The sequence below is a fragment of the Phodopus roborovskii genome, unplaced genomic scaffold (genome assembly GCF_943737965.1).
Source record: "Phodopus roborovskii unplaced genomic scaffold, PHOROB, whole genome shotgun sequence".
Lineage (NCBI taxonomy): Eukaryota > Metazoa > Chordata > Mammalia > Rodentia > Cricetidae > Phodopus > Phodopus roborovskii.
Genome location: NW_026126480.1, coordinates 48,683,901 through 48,700,661, shown reverse-complemented (window position 1 = coordinate 48,700,661; position 16,761 = coordinate 48,683,901). Strand labels below are relative to the sequence as shown.

Sequence of the window (16,761 nt, the reverse complement as noted above, 5' to 3'; positions counted from 1 at the left end):
GTATTACAAGTAGCAGCTTTGGAATATTCTTGTGTGTGTGTGTTTGGTTTTTTTGAGACAGGGTTTCTGTCACCACCCTCTGAAATAATCTTATTTTTTTAAGATTTATTTATTTATTCTTTTTTTAAGATTTATTTATTTATTATATATACAGTGTTTTGCCTGCATGTATACCTGCAGAACCAGATCTCATTATTGATGGTTGCGAGCCACCATGTGGTTGCTGGGGATTGAACTCAGGACCTCTGGAAGAGCTGCCAGTGCTCTTAACCTCTGAGCCATCTCTCCAGCCCCGAAATACTCTTATTCTTATCATCCTCAATGTGAAGCCTCTCTTTAGACAACACTTCCCAATACTTTATTGAGAGTTAAACAAAACAAACAAAAGCTGCTGACTTTGTTTGAGATCCTTGTGGGTATCCTGCCTTCTCCCGCTGTGTTTTCCTGAGGAGCTGCAGAGGGAAAGACTTCTCCCACATTCCCACCTGGGCAGCCTGGCAGGTAGACTAGGCTACTACTTCCAGTGTCCCTCCGGAATCTTGACTGTGCTGTCCAAAGCAGAGTCAGTCTCTCACTGAATCTACAAAGGGCTTGGACGACTGTGATTCCGAGAGTGTTGTGCCACCGGCCTGGCACGTGACACCCTAGTGGCGTCAGGAGCCCTTAGGCCACACCCAGCTGCACTCCGCCCCGCCCCTTACCCGGGTCCTATAAAAGTATTGGCTGCCTCCTTCTCACTGAGATAAAACCGTCCCGGCGGCTCCGGCACCAGGTATGCGGGACCCTGGGACCCTGATCCCACGCAGGGAGGGAGCGAGCCAGTGCCCAGAGGAGGGAGAGATTCTTGAACCCTCCACAGAGTAGGGGGCGATCAGGGAAAAGCAGTGTAGAGAATCAGGGACACCGGAGGGCGGTGGGCCTGGCGGGATCTGTGATCTGAAGATCTGCAGGTGGGATATGTGTAAGGGTAGGATGGAGGTCCAGGACTGGGGTTCCCGTAGCCATTGAGACAGAGGGAAGCCCGCGGTTGCCCACGAGCTGTTTAGGCTATTTAGGTTTCATTTTCCCGGGATGCAGTTTCGCTTTACTCGCCTGGGCCCGCCCCCTTTTTCCATCGTGTCTTTGCAGGGTCCAGCCTGCGACAGCCCATCCAGGCTTGGACGCTGGATTAACACCTGTGACTTCACGTGTGCGTTCTCGCTACATCTGTAGTCACATCTATAGCCACCCTGGCAGAAGAATCCACACTTCAGTGCGGAACCTAGGTGGCTACAAGTTCTCAAACCTCATCTGTGACCCTCAGTACCCTACACCTGGGTCACACTTGTGACACTTAATTTCCATCTGAGACCAACACATAACCACATTTTCGACACTTAGTCACACTATCCGTGGCTACACCCCGAAACTTTAGTGAAATCCAAGGGACTCTTACTTCCTTTGTAATACCTGTCTGCTCCAGTGACTACAACACATCAGAGTAGGAGGACCTACTCTTGATTCTCCCAAGCAGCCCTTGTAGAGAAGGAGCAATGGCCACAGAGAGGTGAGAACATGCCCACCCAGGTTATGTTGGGTCCTGTATTCCTCGCCTTTGGCCTTGATCATAGCCTTGCTACCCTGCTTGCAGGGGGCCCCAGCGCATGCTCTTCGGAGAGTGGCTACTGGGTGAGATCAGTAGCGGCCAGTATGAGGGCCTTCGGTGGCTGGACGAGGCTCACACACTCTTCCGTGTGCCCTGGAAGCATTTCGGTCGAAGGGATCTGGATGAAGCTGATGCACGTATCTTTAAGGTGGTACCCAGTCCTGCCCTCTGTATAAATCTGTGGGAACTCCCAGAGAATCCATCCTCAACCCATGTTCAATGTCCTCTCCTTCAGGCTTGGGCTGTAGCCAGAGGGAGGTGGCCACCTAGTGGAAGTAACCTGCCAACCCCAGAGGCTGAGGCTGCCGAGAGAGCAGGCTGGAAAACCAACTTCCGCTGTGCACTCCATAGTACTGGGCGCTTTATCTTGCATCAAGACAATTCAGGGGACCCTGCTGACCCCCACAAGGTGTATAAACTTAGCCAGGAGCTTGGATGTTCTGGTGAGGAATGTCATAAATAGGGATGGGTAAGGGAGGTACATGGACTGCTGTCCTGGTGGCTTCCTGACTGGATTTGAGGTTTTAAAAACTGGTTAGGGAAAGGCTGGTAGTATTCCCCAGTTGCTCTCCTAAGGTGTATGGGGTGAGGGTGGGGCACATTTCCTCCTGAATCAGAGCCTTGGGCTGAGTATGATGCCTGGTGGTTTGGGGACAAAGAGTACGGACAGGTAGAGCTTTTCATAACCAGGTCAGTCTCAGATCCAAATTTTCCCCTCTCTCCTTCAGAAGGCCCAGCCATGGAAAATAGGGAAGTGACCTTCAGCAATGCCTTACCTACACAGGTACAGTCTAGTTCGCTTCTTCTAGGTGTGTGTGTGTGGGGGGGGGTGGGAAGCTGCCTACTGCTACACTTTTTCTTGAAGGACGTGTCCCTAGAACCATTGTCAGCAAGAGGAAATGCTGGGCTCCAAACCCCAAGCCCTCGGCTTTCTGGTGATACTGGGGACCTCTTGCTTCAGGTTCTGCAGTATAGCCTCCTGAAGGACCACATACTGGGATGTGACTCAGTCCCATTACAGGACCCTGGTAAGTGGCAGAAGAACGGTTACTGATCTGAGGCTGAACTAGAGAACCCTACCTACTCCAGGCTGTATGAGAGCCCTTGGGAGGAGGAAAGATAAGGATGCTAGCAAGACAGGAGCGAGGAAACTAGCACACCTCGAAGGGCAAGATGAACAGACAGCTTCAACTTGTCCTCAGGCCAGGAGCAAGAACCTGCTTCTGAGGGTCCTCATGCAGCGTGGCAGGTGGAAGCTGTCCCGAGCCCGAGGCGTCAACACCCAGCTCTGATAACTGGTGAGAACCTGGGGAACTGCTGATGTGGGATAGATCTGTGGTGCTGGCAAAGGTCTTCCCCAGTATACACCTACTGCCCCTGGCAGAACACTGCACCACTCACCCACCCCTCAGGTCTACCTCAGTGGGAGGTGAATGGGTCCTAGGGTGTGGGACCACCACTCATAGCTTGGTCTGCACAGAGCCCAATCTAGGATACCTGGATGTGACCATCATGTACAAGGGCCGCACAGTGCTACAGGCAATGGTGGGACACCCTAGCTGCGTGTTCCTGTACAGCCCCATGAGCTCAGCAGTAAGAAACTCAGAGCCCCAGCCAGTGATTTTTCCCAGCCCTGCTGAGCTCCCTGATCAGAAGCAGCTGCATTACACAGAGACACTTCTACAGCACGTGTCTCCAGGCCTTCAACTGGAGCTGCAGGGCCTATCACTGTGGGCTCTGCGCATGGGCAAGTGCAAGGTATATTGGGAGGTGGGCAGCCCCATGGGCTCCACCAGCTCCTCCACCCCAGCCCAGCTCTTGGAGCGCAACTGCCGTACTCCAATCTTTGACTTCAGCACTTTCTTCCGAGGTCAGTGACGTGTCTGTAGGGGGTGATATCCTTGTGGGTTTCTGGAACTTTTCTTAACTGCTTACCAGAGCTACCTCCTAACAGAATTGGAAGAGTTTCGAGCCCGGAGGCGACAAGGATCACCACACTATACCATCTACCTGGGTTTTGGGCAAGACTTGTCAGCAGGGAGGCCCAAGGAGAAGAGCCTGATTCTGGTCAAGGTAAAGCCTGGGCTGGCAAGTAAAGGTGGGTGTGGGCTGCTGGGCAGAGGCCCTAACAGATGTTCTTCCCACAGTTGGAGCCATGGTTATGCAAAGCACACCTGGAGGGTGTGCAGCGCGAGGGTGTGTCCTCCTTGGACAGCAGCAGTCTTGGCCTGTGCCTTTCTAGCACCAACAGTCTCTATGATGACATCGAGCACTTCCTCATGGACCTGGGTCAGTGGGCCTAGCCCAGAACGGCAACTCCCAATAAAGAGAGTCCAGAATCAGTGCTGTCCTGAGTCAGGTTTACTCCCCGGCTGTGTGTTATCTCTTTACTGGACTTGTGGGGTCCCAAGAAAGGAGGTGAGTCCCCATGCCTGCTCACTAAGCCTCCTTTGCAGCACTCATCTTTACAATTGGCTTGAGTTAGCACACTCCTTACCGGATCCAAATGCTTAAGATAGGGATCAGGGAGCACCCTTACAGTGCCAGGTGTACTGGAGAAAGTGGGGTATGTGTCTGAGTCCCTGAGACCCACAGCACCATGGAGGAACAGAAGCAAAAGCAACTAGAGTAACAAAACTGAGTGCGTGCTGGCAGGTAGCTTTGTGGCAGATATAGGAACTTCCCACTGGGCCACCAGGCTGTCTGAAACCAAAAAAGCTTCACTTTCCAAGCACTGAGTACACAGAAAGGTTTCTAAAGATAAGCCATTTTTGATAAATTAGAACACAATGGAAACAGTGTATCTATAATATACATATAAAAAAAAGTCCAGTTTTCAATTGTAAGCAAGACAGGTGCAGACAGGTGTCATGGGAAGCTCAGAGGCACAAGTACTGGTGGCCCCATTTTCCTACTGGGGACACCTCAGGTCTCAGGTGGCCAGTCTCAGGTCTCAGCACCCTGAGTGGGTGGCTCCTCCCCAGCTTCAGTCTTCTTGTGCTTGCGCATATGCCTGTATTTGTCCACATAGGCCTTCACCAGGTTGGCCACCTTCACGGGGTTGATTTCGCCACTTTTGCTGTGGCAGATCTGATGAAAGAACATAATCACCCTGAATGTTCTCAACCAGGTGTTCTTGTCCTGGCCATCCACAATGGGCCCTTGGTCTTGTTTAGAGTACATGCACCTCCTCCTCCCTCCAACACACACACCTGTAACCACACTCAACAGAGTTGCTGAGGTTTCTCTACATGTGTCAAACAGAGGTCAGTGGGAAGCTACAGACTTGTTTCTGTAGAAAGATCTGCCTATCTCAGGGACTTAGTTCCTCCAAGAAACTGTATGGACTGGGGAATTTTAATTTTAGTTTTAACAAGCACTGTTTGAGGGGCACTTACTACGAGACAGGACTGATCTAAGGCTTCGGCCACTTGGCCCAGTTAGCCGACTCCATACTTACAGACCCAGGAGTCCATGTAAACAAGAAATGGCACATGTCTGCCTGCTGGCAGCCTACCTTCTGCACAGCTTTGCGCAGGATATCCTTGTATTCCTCCTTGGTCACTTCTCTCTTCTGGTAGAAGGGCTTAATGGCCAGCTTCACCTCCTCCACAGCCCGCTCCTGCATGTGCAGCTTCTTCATGTACTAGGAGTGAGGATATGTGTGACCCTGTGGCAAGATGGCCAGAACTGGCCTGTGGGCCCCTTGGTGGGAAGTTAGCAGTTTGGGGATGTCCCCTCACCCAGAACCCTACAGGCAATGGGCTTGCTGTGCTCTTACCACCCTGACTCAGCCCCCCAGGCCTGGCTGGATACTATAGCTAAAATCAGGCCCGAAAAAGATGGGCTGTGGAAAGACAGGCAACGCTCACCTCCTCCTTTTTGGTCTTCTCAGCAGCTGACTTGGGAGTAGCAGTTCTTTCCTCTGAGTTGTTGGTGGTGGTAGGATTAACTAGCTCTGAGGTTGTGGCTGGCATATTGGGCACTGGGGCCAGGCTCTGTGCTGCACCGCAGCCTGCTAGAGGGAGGGTCCCCTGCAGGATCAACTGGACCGAGGGCTGGCTGACCAGTGCATAGGGCAGGATGCTTGAAGGCTGAGCCAGGGGTGGTGGCATGTTGGGGCTGTAAACCTGGGCAAGAATACCCCCTGCTGAGTGTAGAGTCCCAACAGCTGGCAGCCCTCCTGCCCTGGGAGCACCAGGGGGCTGTATAGAAAGAAGTAGTGCCATGAGGTCTAAGCCCTAACCAGGGCAGCCCAAAACACCCAGCATAAGGACCATGCTCCTCTAGCCCAGCACCCACCTGAGAGGGATCTGCATCAGGTAACCCAGACTCCTGGAGCACGTGGATGGGAGGGGGCAGTTCGGAGAATGGTGCCTGCGGAACTCCTATGAGGGCCCTGTCCTCTGCATCCCAGACTCCTTCTTGGGGCCTCTGTGGCCTCTGAAGTGGTGTCCCTGAGGACCCAACAGACAGAGAAGATGGGTGCTTTGTGATCAACCCTGGCCAAAACACTTTCAGAGAACCAGCAGCGGGAACCAAGGCCAAGCTGCAGAGCTGTTCTAAGAGGCTGGACTCAGCTGGGGGGCCCCAAGAGTCAGGAGAGGCTCTTGGAGTGGCTGTCTCCCTACCTCATGCCTGCTCCACACCCCTGATCCACAAGGACAACCACCACCAGGGGCCCAGCCATTAGCAGGGCCAACTCACTTGGAACTCTGTCTGGAGCTGGGGTGTTGTCCTCTGCTTCCTGAAGGTTCCAGGTGACTCTTTTCACCAGAGTTCTGGACCGTAGCAGTGGGGCCTGGGCCACAGCATCCTTGGGCCTGACTGTTTCACATCCTCTCCCACTTAACAAAGGACTGTCCTTTCCCATGGGGACTACACCAGGGTTGCTAAGAGTTGCAGCAGTGGTCTCTACAGTGTCCTGCCTGAGCAGGCACTGGTTTGAAGGTGTCAATGCCTGGGGTGCAGGCTTTGAGATATCTTCACTATGAACCAATAATGCCTCCCTCTGGATGGTAGGTAGAGTAGTGTCCTGTGGAAGGCTGGCTGGGGGAACTGTGGGATTTGATGGGAAGGCTCGCTCAGGGGAGGAGTCCGTACTCTCAGGGGAAGGTGGTGAGCTCATGTCATCGAGCTGAATGAAGATGGCGTCATTTGAAAAGTCCTCAAAGACGTGGCCTGCCTCCACAGAATCACCATAGTCCAGGTCCTCAGGCACACATTCAACTGGCTCTGCCACGACAGGAGGGACATTTGGAGGGTTCAGGTCAGCCACAACCACCTCTGGCAGGACACTTACTTCTGGCACCGGAGGCTCAGCAGGGTAGTTTCCATCCTGCCCTGGTTCCTCCTGTGGAACAGGGGTTGGGGAAACCTCCCTCACAGGCCCCTTCTTCTCTGGGGAGTGAGGCCGCTTCTCATGGGAATGTGGCCTCCGTGGTCTATGCTCCAAGCTGGGTGACCGAGACCGCCACCTCCTTCTCTCTCGGGACCGAGTCATACTCTCCTTCTTGTCCATCCTCTCTCGACTCCGCTCCCGATGCTTGTGTCTCCGGTCCCTCTCTAGGCTGCTGTGAGGTGAGCAGTCCCTGCCTCGAGACCTAGACCCTGAATGACGCCTCTTCCGTCTCCTACTCTCGTGGTGCTCACAGGAAGAACTGCCAGGACTCCCTGAGCGGGACCTAGACTTCCTCCAGCACCTGCCATGACCCCATGGGCCCCTCCTCCATTCCCTGTCCCTGTCCCTCCTCCTCTTTGCTCTGTCCTGGCTGCTGGCACGGTCACTGGAAGACCTCCGGCTCTTAGCCTTGGCTCTGTGCCTCTTGGTGTGTTCCTCAGACACTGGAGATGCTGAGCGTGAGGTCCTGTCCCTGGAGCCAGACCGAGTGCTGGAGCGAGTCCTCTGGTGTTCTTTGGCAACCTTCTTCTTCTTAGTCTTCTTCCTGCTGCGGGAGCTGGAGGTGGAGCGGGAACGAGATGGGGTCCTGAGCTCCACAACCCTGTGGGTGGTTACCTGTGGAGCAGCTGGGCTTGTTGGAACGTCAGGCTCCACAACAGTCACACACGTCACTGTCCGTTCCTCAGAGCCAAAGAAGGGTGTACAAGACACTCCATCCTCATCATCCCAAGGGTCCGGTGGAGATGGCCGCTGAGTTCGGACTGTGGAGCCCTGGATCTCTGTAGGCTCCATCTCCCCAAGTCCTTCTTGTTCCATATCAGAGGTTCCCTCAGCAGGTCCCTTGCCCAGGAACTCTAGCATGCCAGACATAGGCTCACCAGGGGGTTGGGGCTCAGGTTCCACCTCAGTCCCAAAGTCACTTTCTACCCTGTAGGAGGTAACACAGCGCACAGTCTGGAATGTTGGGGCCTTTGGGCTGTTGATGGAGATAGTTCGTGTGATCTCAGAGGGCAGGAGGCCTGGGCCAAGACTCTCAGGGCTGCTGCTAGGAGGGCTGGAGTCTGAACCAGTGGGGTCAAAGGGGTCATAGATTTCGCTCTTGAGTTGTTTTGGCTTCTTGATAGAGAAGAGGGGTGAAGGGTTCTCCTTCCTTTGCACCTTGCTATCTACTGGCCGGAATGTGTTACAGAAGCCAGGGCTAGACAGCTGGCTGCAATGTGCGGTGTTCCCAGGGATGTTGATCCTGAAGCTTTCAAAGGTAGATCCAATACCCTTTCCTCTTGAGGGCCCTAGGGGGGCCACGCTGCCATGAGAGCTGGGGGCAGAAGGGCGAGAACTACCAGTGTGTGAGCCAGTCTCCTGGGGACCCCTGCTGCTGGGCTCATTCTCAGGCCGGCCTCGCCCTGGCTGCCCAGGACCTTCCCTGCCAGTCAGGCGGCTGATGCAAGTGCTGGGGAGCTCCACAGTCTGCCCACTGGCTGGGGCCTGGTCCTGTGTGTTGTCACTTCGGTCCCTGTGGATCTTTGGTATCCTGGGTAGCTTTGAGAAATCAGGTCTCCTGGGGTCTGCTTTCTGGGGATGCCCAGGAGTTCTATTTTTAGATGGAAAGTTAGAATGAGTAGTCATCTTAGAAGAGGCAGAACCAAGTGGCAATGTCCTTGTGTTGGAACCATTAAAACGTGGGCTGTTATTCTGTTTCAAGGTAGGCCTACTCTCATTTGAAAGGTTCCCAGCCTGACTTGAACGTGGGGTTATCAATGAGTCCAACCTTACACATGTCTCCACTGTGCAGCCAGGGATATGGCGTAGGGCTGCCCTGTCCCCATAGCTCAGCCCTGAGCTCTGTCGCCTGTCTCCCATGAGTCCATTGGATACGCTCCCTGAGGATAGTGCCCTAGGCTGCAGGTTGTCTCTGGACCTGGACTCTTCTCTGGATTGAGTCATAGAATTTCGCTGAAGAGAAACAGGAGCTAAAAAACAAAAGTCAGATAGTAACCCTTCCCACCTCCTATAAGAAGTTCAATGATTTGTCACAAAAGACCAGAGGTGACACCGAAACTGTTGTTTCTGGAGTGGACACTTCTTGTCACTCCACAAGTGTCATGGGCTCAGCTGTATCATACATAAATGCCCTTCCTGCAATGTAGTCTTTCTCTTTTCAGACATTAACTATGGTTCAAATGGGTCCCATTTAGTGTGACACAGACAAGAAGCTGCACTTGGAGGCAGTGCCCACTCTAGACCATGCTGACTCACGGGGTACTGGGCATTAAACTGTCCTGGAAATGCTACACTCACCTAACTATACCCAGGCAATGGAAGGACCCTGGCAGAATCTCATCCATTTCTAGGACTGTGATTTTACATTTCCAAACCCATAAGGAAGGGCAGCAAGCCCATGAATGCTCACCTGCCTTCTTGGCACTGAGAGAGCCATCCCGGTGGATAACAACATCAGCACTGCTCATCATCAGGAGACTCTGGCCAGACAAGATGCTCCCCAACAGGTCAGGAACGGGGGCCTCCTCCACATTGGGCTCCGGGGCCACAGCAGGGAGCTGCCTCCTGTAGACACAGACCAGAGAGTTCTGCTAGCTTGGTCCCTCTGCAATCCTCTGGCTGGAACCCCCACCCATCAGCCCCAACATGAAGTCACTATAATGTATGTCCACCCACTCTACCACTAAGCGAGAGCTGGCAGGAGGGTATCTCCACCAGTTGGTGACTGTGGATCAGGACTCCTGTCTGCCCAAGGACCCTTTCACTCTCAGACAGGGGTCAGTGTGGCCAGTAGCTGTGCTACTTGACTGTGAGACAACTGGCTTTGAGGCAGCACTCAGAGCCAACCTGAAACATCACAGCAAGAGGAGTTGCTCAGCCACACCACTATAGGGCACACAGAAAGGATAAGCAACTTGGGTGTCCTTACCCACCCACTCCAGATGCTTCTGCTGCCCCATACCTAGAGAGCCCCATGGCGACAGGTCTGGCCACAGGCTGGTGAGACTGCAGGGCTGAGCGGGACAGCACTCTCCTCTTGGCACTTAGAGGGGAAGGTGGATCTGCAGTAGGTTCTTCGTTGCTGGAGGGAACACTGACAAAGCATATCATTCTATCAATTACCATGCAGCCTAACCAAATCTGAGGATGAACTGAGGCACTGGGAGTTACCACTGTAGTTACCTGTCAAAAGGGTCCAGCTCATAGGGATCTCCAAACAGAGACAGAGAAGCTGCTCCAATATCTGCCCTCATTAGCCCCAGAGAGGGGTCCACTGGCTTGTACACGGATGGCATGCTGGTGCCATGGACAGGCCTACGGAGGCCTAGTGTTCGTGCAATGCGGGAACGAGATGTGACTTCATTCTAAATCAAAGTGACAGAAAAAATTTCAATGAATGACTAGCATTCTGCACATGGAACAGCCACACAAGGAACAGGATACTTTTAACAGTATCACAACTGTAAATTATTCCTAAGACAATCAAGGAGCCACATGCCACTTTCCCTACATTCTGAGCATGGGTGAGATAGAACAACACTCTCAGCTAGGACCTCTCCCCAAGGAGTGGATCTCTCCATACTTCTACTTTGGGCTATGACCCAGGGCAAAAAAGGAATCACAGCAATTGTAGCTGAAGAAGGCAAGCTCAGAATGGGATCTACAACATTCTAGAATTTTGTAGAAATTAGGAAGGAGGCACTGACATTGCCAGGCTCTTAGGACACAAATTGAGTGACCAACAGTATCTAACTAACTTGCTCATATTTAGTCACAGTCACAAGAATCTGTTCTGACTTTCCAGAACACATGTTCAAACTACTGTCTATACAAACTACTTTATATACAAGCATACACAACATAACATTTATCAGGCAACAGGTAACAAGTACAAGTTCACATAAAAACACAGGAAACACATGGCCAAGGGTTTTGTCTCATGGCAGCAGGGCTGAGTGAGAACACAGTAACTGATAGAGGTCCACTGGACAAAGGCATCTCACACAGGAAGCTCCTCAGGACAGAGAAGCGACTATGTCCAGCCAACAACTGTATATACCCACTAGGCACCAGGCTGTGTCCTGAGGACTTCAACTCAGTCTGTCCACACCTGCTCCTAGCATAGGAATGAAAGTTTTTTTGATTTAACTGGTGAGGAACTACAAGGTGACTGGGCCTTTGAGGCCCGCAGTCCTCCCTCTCTGACTTTATATTTCAGGGGTCATCATACACAACTTTGTTTTTTTGAGATTGGGTTTCTCTTATGTATCCCTGGAGCCTGTCCTGGAACTCACTCTGTAGTCTAGGCTGGCTTCGAACCCACAGAGATCTACCTGCTTCTGCCTCCCAAATACTAGGATTAAAGGCGTGCATGTGCCTCCACTGCCTGGCCATCACACACAACTCTTATCCATAGGACCTAGAAACATACCCACCCACCTCTGAACTGCACCACAGAGCAGCAGAAAAACAGCCATTTTGTTGCTTCCTGCCGCAGCGCCATATAGGGGAACAAGATTGGTTAAACCGGATACTACTGAAATAGCCCACCTTCAGTTTCCTCCCTTTGGTCTTCCTCACACGGTGCTGCCGTTTCTTGGTTCTTGTAGCCCCACTTTTACTTTTCACAGATGACCTGGACCGGATTTTCTTTCTTCCCAAGACTTTCTTCCGTCTCCCTAAAAAGACAACATCCAATGTCTATGATTCACTATCTACAGCACAACCAGGTCCTCCGGGTTTGGTGGGGGAATGCCCAGGAAGCTAAGGAGAGGGTCTGGGCACCTCAGGACTGTGTGCTGGCTTCAATTTTACATACAACACACACACACAGTTTGTGTGTGCTCACACATGTGCACACAATGAAAGCCTAAAGTGGAAGTGGAGTTATAGGTAGCTTTAAGCTGCCTAATGTTGTTACTGGGAACTGAACTCAGGTAGCAAGCACTTCTCCTCAGCTGAGCCATCTTTCTCTCTTTTATTTTTTTCCCCATTGAGACAGAGTTTCCCTATGTAGCTTTTAGAGCCTGTCCTGGTCTTATAGACTAGGCTGGCTTCAAACTCAGAGATCTGCCTGCCTCTGCCACCCAACTGCTGGGATTAAAGGCGTGTGGCACCGCCACCCGACTATTGAGCCATCTCTTTTACTTTATTTCTTGAAACATATTCTGGTCTTACGTAACCCAGACTGACAGAGACTCGTTTTGTAGTTACAGATGACCTCGAATTCTTAATCTTCCTACTGACACTTCACAAGTACTATATGCGTGGGTCCCTATTTTTTAACTTAAATTTTATTTACTGTTTTCTTTTAAAGGCATCTTTTTTCTTTCTTTCAAGGTTTTAAATTATTTGTTTTATATGCATTGTTTTGTCTGTGTGTGTATCCGTGTGTGTGGGTTACAGACAGTTGTGAGCTGCCATGAGGGTCTGTGTATTGAACACATATTCTCAAGAAGAACAATCAGTGATCTTAACTGCAAATCCATCTCTCTAGGCCCTAGTTACTTGTGTGTTATTGATCATCTCAGCCTGTATGTAGCTGGTCTGGAATTCATAGCAATTCTTTTACCTAGCTTCTCAAGGATTACAGATGTGGGTACATGCCTTGCTTTAAAAAAATCTTTTTTGAAGATTTTCTTTATTTTATGTGTGCGCATTTACTTTGTCTACATGTGCACACATGGGTACAATATCTAGACATTCAAAAGAGGATGTTGAATCGCCTAGAACTGGAGTAATAGGCAGTTATAAGAACTCGTGTGGGTTCTGGGAACCAATCTCAGGTCTTCTTGCAAAAGCAACAAGTGCTCTTTCTTAACTTTATTCAGCCATCTTCCCAGCACTCCTATCTTAGTTAAGGTTTCTATTGCTGTGAAGAAACACCATGACCATGGCAACTCTTACAAAGGAAAACATTAAAATTGAGGAGGCAGCTTACAGTTCCAGAGGTTTAGTCCATTATCTTGAAAGGAAGCATGGTGGTGTGCAAGCAGACATGGTGCTGGCTACATCTTGATCAGAAGGCAACAGGAAGTGGACTGTCTTACTGGGAATAGCTTGAGCATAGGCGACCTCAAAGCTCACCCCCACAGTGACACATTTCCTCTAACAAGATCATATCTACTCCAGCAAGGCCCTACCTCCTAATGGCGCCACTCCTTTTGTGGACATTCAAACACCACAACCCACCCTCTTTTTTTTTTTTAAATTATTCAATTGTGTGTTAGAGAAGTCACAGGGTAACTTGAAGGAATTAGTTCTTTCTTTCTGCCATGTAGGATCTGGATATTAAAATCAGGCTTGTTAGCTAGCATCTCCATCTGCTACAATATCTCACCTACCATTTTTTGAGACATGTTCTCACTATGTAGTGTAAAATGACTTTGAACTCTTAATACTCCTGCCTTCATCTGCAGAACATTGGAATTGCAGACATGTGCCAACTTGTTTGCAGCCTGGGCTACAAGCACTGGCTTGGCTTGGATTTTTCTTTTGGAGACAGGGTTTTCTCTGTAGCTTTGGAGGTTGTCTTAGAACTTGCTCTGTAGACCAGGCTGGCTTCAAACTCAGAGATCTGACTGCCTCTGCCTCCCGGGTGCTGGGATTAAAGGCTTGGATTTTTTAATCAGAGAAATAAACCTGTAACATTTTAAAGTAATGTGTTCCTGGGGGGGGGGGTATCCAAATAACAAGTAAGGATGGTTTCCACTACTCTTGAGTAGATCAGACTTTTAGAACCATTATATAAACTACATAAAAAACAAGACAACAACAACAACAAAAACCACACATGGTAAATTAAGTGCTGAAGACACAAGGACAATGACTATATTCATGGTCTAAACAGAGACTACCCAGAGACTGGATGTCAAGCAAGCGTTCTGAACCCTTTTGCAGGCACACACTCTAAAAACAGAAGTCAATTGCTAAAGGAGTTATGATTTGCTCTAAACCCATCCTCCCAGGTACTCTTCATTCTAGGATTCTGATAAGCTAGGACTGAATTCACCAGGATGTGGCAGGGTATGAAAGGAAAACCAGGTAATTGGAAACTCCTTCACTTTTGAGCTGATACGTAAGGAAAGGATGCTTGGTCCTGATGCCCCTGCAAACTACACTGTTACATATGAGAGCAGATCCAGGGCAGTTAGTTATCTTCCCTAGACACTCCCAGGAAGCAGAGAACACAGTGCTCCTTCTCCCCTGGTTGCTCTTTCTATGACTCCCACAATCCATGGTCAACCATAAATAAAAATACCAAGTGGGAACTTCAAGAAGAAAGAAATCATTACATTTGAACAATACATTTTAAATTGTATCGTTTGGAGTAATATGATGAAATCTCAAGCTATCCTAAGTCACCCTGTCTGGGTCAGGAGCTAATCTTTCCCTAGAGTGAATATGTGGTTATGAGTCAACCCCTAGGGCTCGCTTTGTGGTTCTTGATATTAGACAACCGTGGGCCTGCAAAGTTCATGTGACCCTTATGATGTAGCCTAGGCACTTGGGCCATCTACTGCCTCTCTTCTCATAGGCACTGCACCATCTCACGGCATCACAGTGGAAGAGATAACAGTACAGAAAGAAGACACTTGGAAGGAGAACGAACTTACCTAGTTTTTATTACATGGCTCTGACTGGCTATGTATATCAGGCTGGCCTCAAACTCACAAAGATATACTGACTTATGCCTCCCAAGTACTGAGAGTAAAGGCACAGATGCAGAACACTCTTGCAACACAAAAATCTACACACTGAACTCATGCCCAGGTCCCACATGTGTCTACATTCAAGCATACAGTCTGCAGTGTATGAGCCAGTGAAGAGCAAAGAGGAGGGGCTAACATACACAGTTCAACATGAATCTGACTTGGATCTTAATTCAAATAGCATTTTTAGTTTGAGACAGGATTTCAGTTGTAGCCAAGGATGGACTCAAACTCACAATGTAGCTCAGGATGGCCTGATCCTTCTGTCTCTAACCGCCCCCTTCCCCCTCATGCCCCCTCATGCCCCAAATAAACTATCCTAGCATCCAGGAAACTGAGGTGGGAAGATTATGATGTGAGTTCAAGGCTAGCCTGGGTTACAAGGAGAGAATCAGTTTAGAAAGAGAAAGGGGGAAAGAAAAGGAGGGGAAGTAGGAAACAAGTGCACAGAAATAAAACCCAAACCAAGGCTGAAGACTGGCTTAGTGGTAAAAGCACTGCATGTTCTTGCAGAAGACCGGTGTTAGGTTCCCAATACTGACATGGGGCTCACAACTGTAACTCCAGTCCAAGGGACCTAACATCTTCTTCTGAACTTTGTAGGCAATAAGCATGCATGTGGTATACAAACATATAGGAAGGTAAAACACTCATACATATAAAATAAAAAACCTTTAAGGAAGGGTGCCTGAGTTTATGTCGTTAATAGAATTAAAGAGGAAACAAACTTGTACCTCTAATCAAATGTTGGTCGCAATCTACAATGATGATGCAAATGTGTTGTTAATAATCAGCACTGAGAAACAGGATATGACACGAAGAGCATGAGACACAGATGCACAACACAAGAAATGAAAGCCTGACCTTAAACCTCAGCTGCAGATGTGAGACCTCAACAAGGGCCATGTCACTGACCTAGATAATGACCAATTGCTTACTCGGAACACAGAGAAGATTCTGGCTTCTAAACTCTGTTCTTGATGGAAGGAGGGGCTTCCTGAAGAGGATTCAAAGACAGTCAGACACACACCCACATCCACCTTCCGGTGAGCAGTAACTGAAACCCAACTAATGAGTGCTGAACGAGAATGCAGTCAACACGCAGAGTAGATAGGTCTTTCAGACATATGTAAGAGATAGTACTGAGTTGGAAAGTTTGGTACTTTTTTTTTTTTCTAAAGTTAAACATAAGATCAAGCTGATGATCTAACCTCTTCACTCTTCCATACTGCCAGAGAAAAAAATGAAAACATCTGCCCACAAGATAACCTGCATACATGATATGCATGATGTTTCCACCAGCTTTATTATTTTTTAATATATGAGAATTTCATATATGCACATAACATATTTTCATAAAATTCACACCTATACCTCCTAATGGATCCAACCCTTATCTTCCATACCTCTCAACTTTATGATTTCCTCCTCCTCTTTTTTTTTTTTTTTTTAAATAAACCACCAAGTCTAATTTGTGCTGCATGTGTGTGGGGCCATCTACTGGAGCAGTTGATCTCTCAGAGGCCACATCTTTAAAGAAATCTGATTCTCCTTCTCCCAGTATGGTTCCTAAACTATGGGTAGGGAGTTGTGACTTGCTTGCTTTTCTGCAGTTTTATTCGTTAGTTTTTTTTGTTTGTTTTGTTTTTTTTGTTTTTGAGACAGTGTCTCACTATTTAGCCATAGCTGGCCTGAAATTCACTGTGTACATCAGGAAGTCCTCAAATCCTAGAGATCCACTTGCCTTTATCTCCTAAATTCTGGGATTAAAAGCATGTGCTATCATACACAGCTGTAGCCTTCTCTTTAGGAGACCTAAACTGGAAATAACCCAAATGAGACCACCAACAAGAAGCAAACAAACTGAGCTGGGTGTGATGGCACACACCTTTAATCCCAACCTTAGAAAGGCAGAAGCAGGCAGATGTCTGTGAGTTCAAAGCCAGCCTGGTCTACAGAGTGAGTTCCTGGACAGGCTCCAACATGATGAAAAACCAAAACAA

General features: G+C 49.3%; 2 protein-coding genes across 7 annotated transcripts in view; one reads left to right on the top strand and one right to left on the bottom strand.

Annotated features, from left to right (window-relative positions):
• The first annotated feature begins 688 nt into the window (after positions 1-688).
• Positions 689-3,992, top strand: Irf7 (interferon regulatory factor 7). 2 transcript variants are annotated; one of them, XM_051193360.1, is made up of 10 exons: positions 689-772; positions 1,129-1,546; positions 1,631-1,793; positions 1,881-2,088; positions 2,374-2,429; positions 2,607-2,673; positions 2,848-2,943; positions 3,126-3,515; positions 3,600-3,718; positions 3,793-3,992. In XM_051193360.1, the coding sequence occupies exons 2-10, from the start codon at positions 1,533-1,535 to the stop codon at positions 3,946-3,948; spliced, it is 1,269 nt and encodes a 422-aa protein (XP_051049317.1). In that variant the 5' UTR covers positions 689-772; positions 1,129-1,532; the 3' UTR covers positions 3,949-3,992. The 2 variants fall into 2 exon arrangements, with proteins under 2 accessions (XP_051049317.1, XP_051049316.1); XM_051193359.1 differs by having other exon boundaries at positions 2,511-2,673.
• A 404-nt stretch (positions 3,993-4,396) lies between these two features.
• Phrf1 (PHD and ring finger domains 1) overlaps positions 4,397-16,761 on the bottom strand; it is a 28,084-nt gene continuing 15,719 nt past the window's right edge. For 3 of the 5 annotated variants that reach the window (XM_051193355.1, XM_051193357.1, XM_051193354.1), the window contains 9 exons: positions 11,598-11,725; positions 10,230-10,411; positions 10,009-10,140; positions 9,457-9,611; positions 6,353-9,016; positions 5,948-6,102; positions 5,518-5,850; positions 5,163-5,291; positions 4,397-4,735 (listed from right to left, as the gene is read on the bottom strand). In XM_051193355.1, coding sequence (XP_051049312.1) covers positions 4,592-4,735; positions 5,163-5,291; positions 5,518-5,850; positions 5,948-6,102; positions 6,353-9,016; positions 9,457-9,611; positions 10,009-10,140; positions 10,230-10,411; positions 11,598-11,725 — 4,022 coding nt within the window. In that variant the 3' untranslated portion in view covers positions 4,397-4,591. The remainder of the gene's footprint in view (positions 4,736-5,162; positions 5,292-5,517; positions 5,851-5,947; positions 6,103-6,352; positions 9,017-9,456; positions 9,612-10,008; positions 10,141-10,229; positions 10,412-11,597; positions 11,726-16,761) is intronic. The other 2 variants (XM_051193358.1, XM_051193356.1) reach the window with 1 other exon arrangement.

Coding starts and splice junctions, on each gene's coding strand:
- Irf7 (XM_051193359.1), top strand. Junction 1,794..1,880: donor CTGATGCACGTATCTTTAAG/GTGGTACCCAGT, acceptor CCTCTCCTTCAG/GCTTGGGCTGTAGCCAGAGG. Junction 2,430..2,510: donor GCAATGCCTTACCTACACAG/GTACAGTCTAGT, acceptor TTTTTCTTGAAG/GACGTGTCCCTAGAACCATT.